At 39.1% G+C, this 13,788-nt stretch overlaps 1 protein-coding gene across 1 annotated transcript; it reads left to right on the top strand.

The window, feature by feature from the left end:
• Positions 1 to 863: 863 nt before the first annotated feature.
• Positions 864 to 12,638, top strand: LOC117517321 (cyclin-Y-like protein 1). Its single transcript, XM_034178315.1, has 10 exons — positions 864 to 1,689; positions 2,733 to 2,807; positions 3,829 to 3,863; positions 4,582 to 4,682; positions 5,016 to 5,051; positions 6,777 to 6,828; positions 6,917 to 7,036; positions 7,163 to 7,329; positions 9,515 to 9,677; positions 12,040 to 12,638. Exons 1-10 carry the CDS (start codon positions 1,530 to 1,532, stop codon positions 12,154 to 12,156), a joined length of 1,026 nt encoding a protein of 341 aa, XP_034034206.1. The 5' UTR covers positions 864 to 1,529; the 3' UTR covers positions 12,157 to 12,638.
• Positions 12,639 to 13,788: the final 1,150 nt, after the last annotated feature.

The raw sequence follows: 13,788 nt of genomic DNA, 5'->3' as shown, positions 1-13,788 counted from the left end.
AAAGTGAGTTAGTCACTGTTATCACTGATGCAGCCTTCTATCGATATCACATTGCAGATGTTACAAGACTTACAAAATGTCAACAGAGTTCACCCATTACACTAATTCCCCTCAAAATATTATGTATATCAAGTTTTTTTTTTCCACAAGGACAGTGAAAGGTGAAAACATTCATTTTCTTTGATTTATTTTGAAATTCAGCATGTACATGAAATGCAAGCTGTAAAAGGACAATGCATTGGACAGGTTTGTGCAAAATTTCAAGGATAACACAAAAGTACAGGTGGTGCTCAAAAATTAAACAAATAAAAATAAAAATTTCAGAAAAATTATTAAAAATAAGTTTGTCAATGTGTTGAATGTGTCTAAGACGATTGTACTAACTTCATGCAGATGTTTTTAGTGTTATTATTTTTTGCGCATCTTGCATAAAAACCTTTAGCTATTCAGCACTTGATTGATTTTATTTAGTAAAATCAATGTAAGTACATAATATAATTGTAAATACATTAAAAATACATGGGTGACACAATAAAGTGAACAAAATCACACTTTGATGTGTTTTATTTTGAAATACAGTTAAGCAGGAAGTTGTCTCTATACTGCGTCGTCAGATTTGACAGCCAAAGGGTTGCACTGATGGGCTTTGTGAAGAGAACGGGGTTTTATAATATAGTGTAGGCGTTGTGTTCATCTGGATAGGTAGTTCCAACTTTGGTGCTTCGTTTATTATTATCGTTGTTATTTTTGTTTTATTGCTATTTTTTTTATGTGCGCTTAACTCACACCATTGACACATCCGGTACAGTAGGTGGCGGTATGACCCTAAGGTGATGGTTGCCACCCGCCAATCGAAGGAGGGAAGAAGACAGCCAAAGGCGAGTCTTCTTAAGATAACGGTGACTGTTGTTTTAAATGACTAACAACGCCACATTGCTGTGTCATTAATCATTATTATCGCTTTTTAGTTTAGCGATTTTCCATGTTAGTTTGGTCGAAACACCTGCAATTGTAGCTGAGACGTTGAGCTTAAGGAGTCATGCTGCCAAAGCGAAAGATGGACTGAGCTGCGGAAGCTAGTATTAGCCAGCTAGCCATGGAGGAGGATAGAGAAGACTTGATGTTATTGTTCGTGTTATTATTCGTAAAATGAGTTGTTGTGGACTGTTGTGCGCACAAGTGCAGTGTGTATTTGTATGTTACGGTGTGCCCTCACGGTCCCGAGTATGTCAGCTGTCGTGTTCATCCTCTGCTGGCTGATCTCATTGTACTGTGCAGGTCAAAGCAAAGCTGCAGTTGTCACTTTGCAGCCATAAAACACGCTGCACTGCTGATTCCAATACTGAGTCCTTCTGACGTGCAGTTAGTCATCGCCGGGTATCTGTTTGGACAGTCAGTATGAGCTGTTGAAGGATCAGCTGCACTTGGCATCACATTAGGGACTGGTTCCTCTAGACTAGGGACTGGTTCCTCCTCACTTGTATGGGAAGCTGTGCCAGGTGTTGTAGCAGGACAGTTGTAAGTAAGCGATGGGAGCATCAGTGTCGTGCTGCATCTCTCCGGGAGATAGTCCCAAAATCCACAGGAGGCAAGTGGAGCTGGACGAGTGTCCCATCACAACCACTGAGGACCTGAGCGAAGACACCGGGACCTACCTGCAGCACATCAGCGACCGAGAGCTGCCTGATGGTGAGTGAAGACCACAAGACTGCTATCGGCCACAGATAGCAGGTCACCCAACAATGAATGAATTTCAAACAAAGAAAACACTAAAAAGAAAAAAAACTCCACAATAAAAATGTCAACCAAGAAACAATGCTTAGGAAGGAGTAAACGCTTATAAACTCCTACCCCCTTCTCACTATTCATATAGTAAAATAAATGGCAAGTTAATTACATCACCACATAAATCCAAGATATTTACAGGCCAATACCCACCCAGTGCCTAAAAATAAATAAACATAAATAATTAAAACAACAGTATAAACTATCACATATATATACATACATACATACATAAATCTGTCTGTGAACCTTGCTCGTCTACATACATTCTTAATGTTCCTTCTGTACATCTTTTCTTAACATTTTTAAGTGAAGACTGTCAGCTAAATCTGATGGTAATAATCTTCTAATCACTTGAATAATTAGTAGTTTCATTGCTTTTTGCATGTGATCTCCACTTTTAAGGCCTCAAACAAGTTCTCTTTAACAAGTTCTCTTTTTTCATGTACAGTTGTTTATGCGTGGCATTGGCTGCACATCACATTCAGCATAAAGCGTATTGATAAAGACAGGTTTATTGATGACCTGGAAGTATGATTACAGGAGTGATTTGTGTTTTAAAATGCATGTGCAGTGTTACATTACCTAGGAAACTTAAAAAATAAACTTAAAAAGCAAAGCATCACATACCACAAGATGTAAACCATCTGTAACCCTCAAAAGTACAAATATTACTTAATTTTTTGAGTTGGCCCCATATAAGTGGGGGGACACATAAAAGTGCTGAGATTCAAGCACAGCTCATTTGATTGGAAAGAGCATCCTAAAATTGAAAGCTAAAAAGACGCTGTGGTGGTCCGCTGAAATAACAACTATATATCCAGCTTAATGAATCACACGGATTTTTTATTTGATTCATGCCTGTTATTTCTAGTCATGTAAGCATGTTGAGAACTTTTAATTCTTTGTGCAGCCACATCATCATTTTTCATGTTTGCCTCCTGCAGAACTGGCCCAGGAAGCCAACCCATCAGACCACCCGAGAGCCAGCACCCTGTTCCTGAACAAGTCTCAGACAGATGGTCGGTGTTTTTCTGTACCTAAAAGATAAAACCTTAATGTAACAGACAGGCACCTTTTTAATTCATTTATTTTATTTACATTGTCCATTGGTCATCTTTTACAATTTATCATTTACTCCACCAAACTGTCACAGGATTTTGTCTAAGCAAATTTTACAGGTTTAACCACTTTAAATCCAATTTAAATAAGTTTTCCACTGGTCTCAGACTGCTTTAGACTATTCAAACAGCCAATACCTGGTTTGAAAGATCCCATTCATATGGATTAACATTCACTTTAAAATAGTCTGTCCTTAATGTAAAATTTTGAAAGAAAAAAAAAATCTTTTAGCGCATTAAATCCCCTTTAAATATTTTCACAACTGGTTTAGAACTTTTTAAAAATATCAGTTCAATATCAGTTTGGTTTAAAGGAGTTTCAAACATTTTCAGAGTTGTTTAAACTTGCGTCTCCTTCAGTTTTAAATATTTTATGCACACAGACACACTTTCTTCAATGATGTGAAAAAGGTAAAAATCCTCACACTTGAGAAGTGAGACAAACAAAATGTCTTGTTAATGAATTTTCAAGAAAATAACTCCTCTTTAAGAAAACATAAGTCAAAATTAAAATAGGATTAATGCTATTTTGTACTTTGATGTTTCATCACTTTAGTGGTCTTTTTGTTTAAAAGTATCACTTTAGGCAAAACTAAAGCTGGATTATTATTTTTTCTCCTCAACTGTAAACGTGAAAAGGAAAGTACCTGATGATATTTAAATATAATTCAACTTGTGCAAATTGTTATGAAAAGTTTACCTGAGATTGTAAAACACAGCAAAATTAAAATGAAAAATTGCTACATTCAAGTGAGTGTTATTTTTTTCCTAAAGTGGGAATATATTTGCAGAACAATTACATTTAGCAATAATTTTTTTTATTATTATTAAATAAATTGATGAATGGTTTCGCCGCTACAACAAGGCGACATGTCTGAATCTACTAATCTTCTGATGTCTTTTTTTTCCCACCCTAAATCAGTGCGAGAGAAACGGAAAAGCAGTTACCTAAATCATGTAAGTTCTGCAGTTTCTTGTTATTTCCAGGTTAAATGGTAACTTCTTTCACTGACTACTGACTTGCTTCTTTAAAGTCACAGTGTGTAGGATTTAGGGGTGTTTATTCACAGAAATGGAATACAACATCTGTGCATTAATGGATAATTACCCACAACAATAAATCAGTGTGTTGTCATAAGTTTAGAATGAACCCTTCACATCTAGATATGAGCGGGAGGCCGCCATGCTGCATTCACCATGTTTGTGCAGGAGCCCAGAAGGGAAATACTTAGTCCTCCTTTTGCATTTAACGTCACAGCAGGAAACTGAAGTAACATGAAAAGAGGACTCAGTGATTGCTCCCCTGTACACTGTCTACTGGTTGTTAGTGGAAACTAATGAGTTTGAGAGGTAATTTTTGTGAAATTGATGATCTTACATATTATTAATTACAAGAGAAGGTAAGGCAGCATGAATCCCTGTCACCAAAGAAGCAAAAATATGAGGGGACACAAAATCTGGACCAGAGACAGAATCTTGTAATCTGCAACCTCACCACTAGATGACACTAAATCCTATACACTGACTGTATGGTGTCAGATTTGTGCCAAAAGCACTGATACGCCCGCTTTAAATCGCTACAATAGATTTTGATGTAAATTTGAATCGTTCTCTTTAGATCTTTGTTTCTTTAATTTTGTCTGCAGCTCCTTAAATGTTACCTGTTTTTCCTCAGATGTCCCCGGGACTTCTGACAAAAAAGTACAGTTCCTGCTCGACAATATTTCTTGATGATAGCACAGTCAGCCAGCCCAACCTGAAGAGCACCGTCAAATGGTACGCCACTGCATCCTTTTTTGTCTTTTCATTTTTCATATTTCATTGCTTTCCTTTAGGTTTTTTTTGCCCCAAAACATATTTGATTATCACTAACAGGGAACTGCTGCAAGCTTTTGGTTTGCATCAATTAAGTGTGTAATTTCTCTGAAGTGAATGTTGACTTAAAAATATCAAGCTAGTCCTTCAGTTATCGTTACAAAACTTGATCTCATGTCCCATTCAGGAAAAGTACAGATGTGAAGTAATTATATGAAGTAGGTAGCATGAGACGGGGGCTGTCATTGGGTGGAGAATGATAAAATTATTAATTGTTCTTTCTTTGTGTTGCAGCGTTGCGTTGGCCATTTACTATCACATTAAAAACAGGTAGGACCTGTTTGTCATTTATTGACTTAGTAAGATGCCATCTCCTCGACATCAGACACTGAAAGTGGCTGTTTATAAAAAATAAAAAAGTGCTTGTTCCCTTTTTTATGTTCTCCGAGAAAAAAAAAAAGAAGGAAATTCTGGCTGATTTATGCAATCATTTTACATAATCTGCTCTTTTATCCCAAAGTCAGGTCTAAATGATGCAAGTTTAAAAAAGAAATCTGATTTTAAATTTCAACCTGGCTCTATTTTTAAATCTTTTTGGGGGGCATCATCTTTTCACCTGGGACAAAAATGAAATTAGATGGTGCAATATTGATTTTGAACACAAACATCACCACAGGCTACATAATGTTATTGGAGGAGCCAGTCTAAAAACACGTGGTGTAACCTGCTTCTTGTCTCACTTCTTTACTCCACTTGACAAGCTTCACATCGTGTTGATGATTAGATTGCACAACATAGCATGACATTTATGCGTAAAGATTTTTTTGAACATTTCAGCTCGTCAAGTGGAGTAAAGAAGATGTGAGCAGAGCCAGTGGTGTCAGCGGATGGAATCAGAGCGCAGCTCATCTTAACGATTTTAACAGGAAGTTAAATCTGTTATAAACACACTTTAACAGCTGCACACAAGAAGAAAAGAACACACAATTGTTTTACCAAATCATGACAATGTAAACATGACAAATAATTACCTTTTTAGACGTTTCAAAATGCTTTCTGCAGCTTGTTAGGTGTGCGCGTGCGAATGGCTGGAGCGGTCCTGTGTGATTCAGGAAGTGATTACAGCCATTTTTAACGGCCATTTTGCGCAGAAAATGATTAATCTGACATTGCACAGTCTGATGGAAGTGGTAGTTTCGACTGTACAGTTTTTTGAGAGCAGACGGCGGGGCTTATATTGGTTGGAGTTTTATCGATCCTACAGCTGCTACAAACGTCTGATTTTTTTTTTTTGTTACTTTTTCTGAATAATAATGTATTGATGACTGTTAGGATAGACAGATCATTTCACCCAACATAACAAAAAGTGTTTCTGAACAGAGTTACCTACCCTAGCTTTAAAAAGAAAAGTCTGAAATGGATCTTACTTAAGTTGTAGGAACCCTGTTGCAAGTTGGTTGCCAATGATGGGCTCCGTCATTGGCAATCAACTTTTTATTGCTTTTATGTCAAATGGATTGTTACTTTGGGAGGTGTAGCACTTATGTGAGAGAACATCACTTATGACACGATAGTCATGTTGGTTTGCTTCCCTGAGTATGATCCAGTGCACAGGTGCCTCAGTGCTGAGGATCCAGCAACTGGAAAAATACAAATCCAAGGACACGCCCACATATCCACGTTATTGCAAAAGTGTTTAATGTTGTGGACAATTTGTCAAACCTGCTCCTTAAAAGTTATAATCTGGATTAAAAAAAAATTCATGAATCAGACTTTTACAGTTTCACCAAATCTGTGGCTGTGTTTAATTAATGCTGCACCAACTCCTGATCCCAAACCTGACCTGAGAAGTTGGCTGTTGAAGAAACCAAAAACAGATATTTTGGGGCTTTATTAATCTCCAGAAATCACACCAGTTGCCTCAGTTTTCCCATAGTTTTGCCAAACTCTCACATTTAAACATGGTTTTTGATGCCATATTTCTGTTTCAGCATTTAGAGTCAGATTGACGTTGTGCTCATTTACCTTCATCCTGTTGATGTTTTGTTCCTGCAGAGATTCAAACCGCTCACTGGACATATTTGATGAGAAGATGCATCCTCTCTCCGTGAGTTGATCCTCAGATCAATAAAGTCGCCTCTTTTTTTACCACGTGTTCTGTTTTCACTGACTCATGGTGGCGCTCTTCCCGGCAGAGAGAGAAGGTTCCAGACAACTACTCGGTGGTGGACCCTGAACACAAACTCATCTACCGCTTCATACAAACGCTCTTCAGCTCTGCACAGCTCACTGCCGAGTGCGCCATCGTCACACTGGTGAGACGCCGACACCGGATAAACATTAGGGGCGAGTTTGCTGGCCGATGAGACGAGTTAAATTTCTAATCTTTGACTGATGGGTTTGTGTACGCTTCCTGTGAACTGGCGGTTGCTGTCTGGTAGGTGTACCTGGAAAGGCTGCTGACTTACGCGGAGATGGACATCTGTCCATGCAACTGGAAGCGTATTGTTCTTGGCGCGATCCTGTTGGCCTCCAAGGTCTGGGACGACCAGGCTGTGTGGAACGTCGACTACTGCCAGATCCTCAAAGATATCACCGTGGAGGACATGTAAGTACGGGTTTAACGACGCTCTACAGCATGGCGCATCACAGTGGAGAAACATGACGATGAGCAACAGGATGCATAGAACTGAGTCACGATGTTGAATAAAAGGTTAAAGTTTGGCTTCCCTAAAGCAGCTCTTGAAGAGACCCTTGTTATTTTGCAGTAAATTATTATTACACTGTTAGCGTTAGCGTCTTCTGCTGTGAGCCGTCACCGCCCCACTCTACACCTACAGCCTCAAGTTCTACAAGATTGATCTTTTGAAAAGATGTCGCTTTCTTTTTACAAGACTGTTGACACACACCGTATATGTAAAGCATAAGGTGCAACAGGAACATAACACAACAATTTGAATATGTTTTTACTCCTACACACACACACTTCCTACAGCAGTGTGAAACATGCAGAATATTTAAAACTGTTGGACAATCTGAGCAAAAATCTGTAGAACTATTTGTACTTTGATACTTTAAACTGTTGCAACCCTGGTTCCCAACCCCCTTCCCTTTAGAGGTTGCCACTGAGTGGGGAGTTGTCTGCTGTGTGTTTGCCAAAATTAGAAGTGCACATGTTGGATAAAGTCATAATAATTGACTGACTGGATAATCAATAGTAATAAGGCTCCATGTCCAATGCCAGCATGTTTTTTTTTTTTTTTTTTTTTTTTTGTTATTGTTGATGTTTGGTTCTTTCTCCCCCACGTGTTCTAATTGAGAGTAGAGTTCTTGGTGTTACATTCTCTCTGTCCGCAAGCTTTATTGCATTTTTTTTTTTCTGACCGTCTCTAACATACCACATTGAGTCATCTGTAACACAACTGTCCTTTCTTAACACATAGTCTTGGAAAAAGTCTTTCAAATCTTAAAGAAAAGAAAGTAAATGCTTTTATTTGAAAATAATGTGAATTAAAGGAAAATCCAAAAGAGTTCCTGTCCCAGGAGCCAGGGCTGTACCCCGTGCTGGTGAGGATGAGCTCCGAGTGTTTGTTTGAGAAAACACTTGAACTAAAGCAGATACAGTGCATATGGAAAGTGTTCATCGTGTTTCACTTGTTCCACATTTTTTTTTATGTTACAGCCTTTTTCCAAAATGGAGTAAATGCATTTTTTTCCCCTCAAAATTCTACTCACAACACCCCAGAATGACAACATGAAAAAAGTTTCTTGTTTTTTTTTTTGTTTTTTGTTTTTTTGCAAATTTATTAAAAATGACAAACTAAGAAATCACGTCCATAAGTATGTACAGCCTTTGTTGTGAAGCTCAAAATTGAGCTCAGCTGCATCCTGTTTCCACTGATCATCCTTGAGATGTTTCTACAACTTAATTGGAGTCCACCTGGGGTAAATTCAGTTGATTGGACATGATTTGGAAAGACATATACCTGTCTACATATAAGGTCCCACAGTTGACAGAGCACAAATCGAGCATGAAGTCAAAGGAATTGTCTGTAGGCCTCTGAGACAGGATTGTCTCAAGGCACAAATCTGGGGAAGGGTACAGAAACATTTCTGCTGCTTTGAAGATCCAATGAGCACAGTGGCCGCCATCATCCATAAATGGAAGAGGTTCAGATCCACCAGGACTCTTCCTTTTGCAGGCAAACCGTCTAAACTGAACCATCTTGGGAGAAGGGCCTTAGTCAGGGAGGTGACCAAGAACCCGATGGTCACTCTGTCAGAGCTCCAGCATTCCTCTGTGGAGAGAGGAGAAGTTTCCAGAAGGACAACCATCTCTGCAGCAATCCACCAATCAGGCCTATATGGTAGAGTGGCCAGACAGAAGCCACTCTTTAGTAAAAGGCACATGGCAGCCAGTCTGGAGTTTGACAAAAGGCACCCGAAGGACTCTCAGACAATGAGAAACAAACTGATGAGACAAAGATTGGACTGTTTGGTGTGATCATGTTTGGAGGAAACCAGGTTCCATCCCTACAGTGAAGCATGGTGGTGGCAGCATCATGCTTTGGGGGTGTTTTTCAGCAGCAGGAACTGGGAGACTAGTCAGGATTGAGGCAAAGTGACATTATTCCACATGTCAATGTGCACACTGATTTTGAGATTGTAAAATCTATTCTCTTTGCCTTTTCTTTTTCTAATAAAAAATGATAACAAAAGGCAAATTTTTTTTGCTTCGGTGTTTTGTTTTGTTTTTTTTTCATTTGGTGGCACTCTGTCAAATACCTTGACAGGAACGAGATGGAGCGTCACTTTCTGGAGCTTCTCCAGTTCAACATCAACGTCCCAGCCAGTGTTTACGCCAAGTACTACTTCGACCTGCGCTCGCTAGCTGATGACAACAACCTCAGCTTCCCCCTGGAGCCGCTCAGCAACAAGAGAGCCCAAAAACTGGAGGTGAGTCAAACCCTCAGTCAGTCTGTAAACCAGCTGTACATTGATGGTTTTGAGGACTGTTGTTATGAAGTTTTTAATGGTATTCTTGAGTAGAACTCGACTGATACGGATTTTTGTCAAGGCTGATACGATACAGACTTTAGGGAGTAAAAAAATTTACGTTACCAATATATCTGTCAATATACATTTAAAAAAAATTGCAATGATTCCTAACGCTTCATTTTCAAACCATTATGACATAGAAATGTAATTGAAGCTTAAATATAACCAACATCCGACCAGCATACAGGATGCCACGCTGCCTTTACTTTGGATTGACGGTTGGTGGTTTTGCATCGTTCAACATTTGCATAAAATAGACTTCTCATCTACTTTGGGCCCTTTCTGTCTCTTGTAGTAATACAACCCCTGGCAATAATTATGGAATCACCGGCCTCGGAGGATGTTCATTCAGTTGTTTAATTTTGTAGGAAAAAAGCAGATCACAGACATGACACAAAACTAAAGTCATTTCAAATGGCAACTTTCTGGCTTTAAGAAACACTATAAGAAATCAGCAAAAATAATTGTGGCAGTCAGTAACGGTTACTTTTTTAGACCAAGCAGAGGGAAAAAAATATGGACTCACTCAATTCTGAGGAATAAATTATGGAATCACCCTGTAAATTTTCATCCCCAAAACTAACACCTGCATCAAATCAGATCTGTTCGTTAGTCTGCATCTAAAAAGGAGTGATCACACCTTGGAGAGCTGTTGCACCAAGTGGACTGACATGAATCATGGCTCCAACACAAGAGATGCCAATTGAAACAAAGGAGAGGATTATCAAACTCTTAAAAGAGAGTAAATCATCACGCAATGTTGCAGAAGATGTTGGTTGTTCACAGTCAGACTCTGTCTAAACTCTGGACCAAATACAAACATGGGAAGGTTGTTAAAGGCAAACATACTGGTAGACCAAGGAAGACATCAAAGCGTCAAGACAGAAAACTTAAAACAATATGTCTCAAAAATCGAAAATGCACAACAAAACAAATGAGGAACGAATGGGAGGAAACGAGTCAACGTCTGTGACTGAACTGTAAGAAACCGCCTAAAGGAAATGGGATTTACATACAGAAAAGCTAAACGAAAGCCATCATTAACACCTAAACAGAAAAAAACAAGGTTACAATGGGCTAAGGAAAAGCAATTGTGGACTGTGGATGACTGGATGAAAGTCATATTCAGTGATGAATCTTGAATCTGCTTTGGGCAAGGTGATGATGCTGGAACTTTTGTTTGGTGCTGTTCCAATGAGATTTATAAAGATGACTGCCTGAAGAGAACATGTAAATTTCCACAGTCATTGATGATATGGGGCTGCATGTCAGGTAAAGGCACTGGGGAGATGGCTGTCATTATATCATCAATAAATGCACAAGTTTACGTTGATATTTTGGACACTTTTCTTATCCCATCAATTAGAAGGATGTTTGGGGATGATGAAATCATTTTTCAAGATGATAATGCATCTTGCCATAGAGCAAAAACTGTGAAAACATTCCTTGCAAAAAGACACATAGGGTCAATGTCATGGCCTGCAAATAGTCCGGATCTTAATCCAATTGAAAATCTTTGGTGGAAGTTGAAGAAAATGGTCCATGACAAGGCTCCAACCTGCAAAGCTGATCTGGCAACAGCAATCAGAGAAAGTTGGAGCCAGATTGATGAAGAGTACTGTTTATCACTTAAGTCCATGCCTCAGAGACTGCAAGCTGTTATAAAAGCCAGAGGTGGTGCAACAAAATACTAGTGATGTGTTGGAGCGTTCTTTTGTTTTTCATGATTACATAATTTTTTCCTCAGAATTGAGTGAGTCCATATTTTTTTTTTCCCTCTGCTTGGTCTAAAAAAGTAACTGTTACTGACTGCCACAATTTTTTTTCCTGATTTCTTATAGTGTTTCTTAAAGCCAGAAAGTTGCCATTTGAAATGACTTTAGTTTTGTGTCATGTCTGTGATCTGCTTTTTTTCTACGAAATTAAACAACTGAATGAACATCCTCCGAGGCCGGTGATTCCATAATTTTTGCCAGGGGTTGTAGAACCAAAGGGTAATGGGGTCCCAACCATGCTTAACAACATTGTGTAAGCACCCTCTGCTGGACAAACTACCCAATTACACCATTTCCAGCAGCCAAAGTGTTTTTCTGCATTGTTTATTTTGTAAAATAAAAGTTTTCATGTCGGCAAAAATAACATGAAACAGATTTGTTTATGATATTCTCATATCGGCCGATATATTGTTAAAGCTCTACTCCACAGCTGAGTGGTCAGTTGTGGATTATGAGAGTGTTGTGTGTATGATTTTTGTCTGCAGGCCATCTCCAGGCTGTGCGAGGACAAGTACAAGGACCTCAACAGGCTAGGCTTGAGGAGGTCCGTCAGTGCTGACAACCTGGTTGGTGCGAAGAACACGCACGCTGTTCTGTCCTAAGTCTGGGACAGTCCGCTGTGATCAGGAGGAGGAGCAGCAGCATTCCTAAAAACATTTCCAAAGTAATTACATTAATATCACCATATATTAAAGAAGAAGAAGAAGAAACCCTACAGTTTGAGACATTCAGCATGGACACAGAGAACTTTTTGCCATTTTTAAAGCATGATCATTTGGTTTTGCTTCTACCTTCAGAAAGAATCGCGGTGATTCTGCATGAAAATCATCTCTGAAGCCAAATGAGTTCAAGTTTTCATCTTCTTCCTTTAGTTTGACAGTTGTCAATTTTGCTTCTTTGACTTCAGCCTCCTCCTCCCCATGCGGTCCTTATTTGGAAGACCACAGACCATCTCGAGCTACCCTGTGGTGTAGTTCTTCACGTGGACAAAGATTAGACTTTGTTTTGCTTACTGTGTAGGCCTCTATAGCTGTGAAATGTTCCAGATTATTTAAATTCAAATAAAAGTCAGTCGCTGTTTAAAGTCCAGGCTGCTGAAGCGGGAAAACGTGTCCTGGTGCTGTTTGTTTGTCGGAACGGGATGGTGTCAGTGTCCAAAAAAACAAAAAACGATGGATTCACCACATGTAGAGGATGTTTTTCCAACTTCCTTTCAAGCAGCTCAACAAATCTTAAATATACAGTTTTTGTTCAGTAGCTGAAACTTTGTGGCTTTGTCATGTTTTCCAGATGAGTAGGAAAAAAGAAAATCATGGAATCACTTTGTAATTTGCAGTTTTAAAGCAAATGTCAGCACAAGACTACTATAATTACAAAGTAGTCTGCACTTACAGATATTAATCATCTAATTTGTTTATTTGCACCAAAGTAAGTAAACTGAGTGAACATATTCATCTTCTACCTGTGGCGATTCAGTCATTTTTTTTTTTTCTCTAAGTGATTGTGTTTGATTTGACTCCAAGAATAATATACTCAACAAAAATATAAACGCAACACTTTTGGTTTTGCTCCCATTTTGTATGAGATGAACTCAAAGATCTAAAACTTTTTCCACATACACAATATCACCATTTCCCTCAAATATTGTTCACAAACCAGTCTAAATCTGTGATAGTGAGCACTTCTCCTTTGCTGAGATAATCCATCCCACCTCACAGGTGTGCCATACCAAGATGCTGATTAGACACCATGATTAGTGCACAGGTGTGCCTTAGACTGTCCACAATAAAAGGCCACTGTGAAAGGTGCAGTTTTATCACACAGCACAATGCCACAGATGTCGCAAGATTTGAGGGAGCGTGCAATTGGCATGCTGACAGCAGGAATGTCAACCAGAGCTGTTGCTCGTGTATTGAATGTTCATGTCTCTACCATAAGCCGTCTCCAAAGGCGTTTCAGAGAATTTGGCAGTACATCCAACCAGCCTCACAACCGCAGACCACGTGTAACCACACCAGCCCAGGACCTCCACATCCAGCATGTTCACCTCCAAGATCGTCTGAGACCAGCCACTCGGACAGCTGCTGAAACAATCGGTTTGCATAACCAAAGAATTTCTGCACAAACTGTCAGAAACTGTCTCAGGGAAGCTCATCTGCATACTCGTCGTCCTCATCGGGGTCTCGACCTGACTCCAGTTCGTCGTCGTAACCGACTTGAGTGGGCAAATGCTC

The sequence above is a fragment of the Thalassophryne amazonica genome, chromosome 1 (genome assembly GCF_902500255.1).
Source record: "Thalassophryne amazonica chromosome 1, fThaAma1.1, whole genome shotgun sequence".
Taxonomy (NCBI): domain Eukaryota; kingdom Metazoa; phylum Chordata; class Actinopteri; order Batrachoidiformes; family Batrachoididae; genus Thalassophryne; species Thalassophryne amazonica.
Note: the sequence above shows the minus strand (reverse complement) of the source record. Positions and strands in the feature narration are given on the sequence as shown.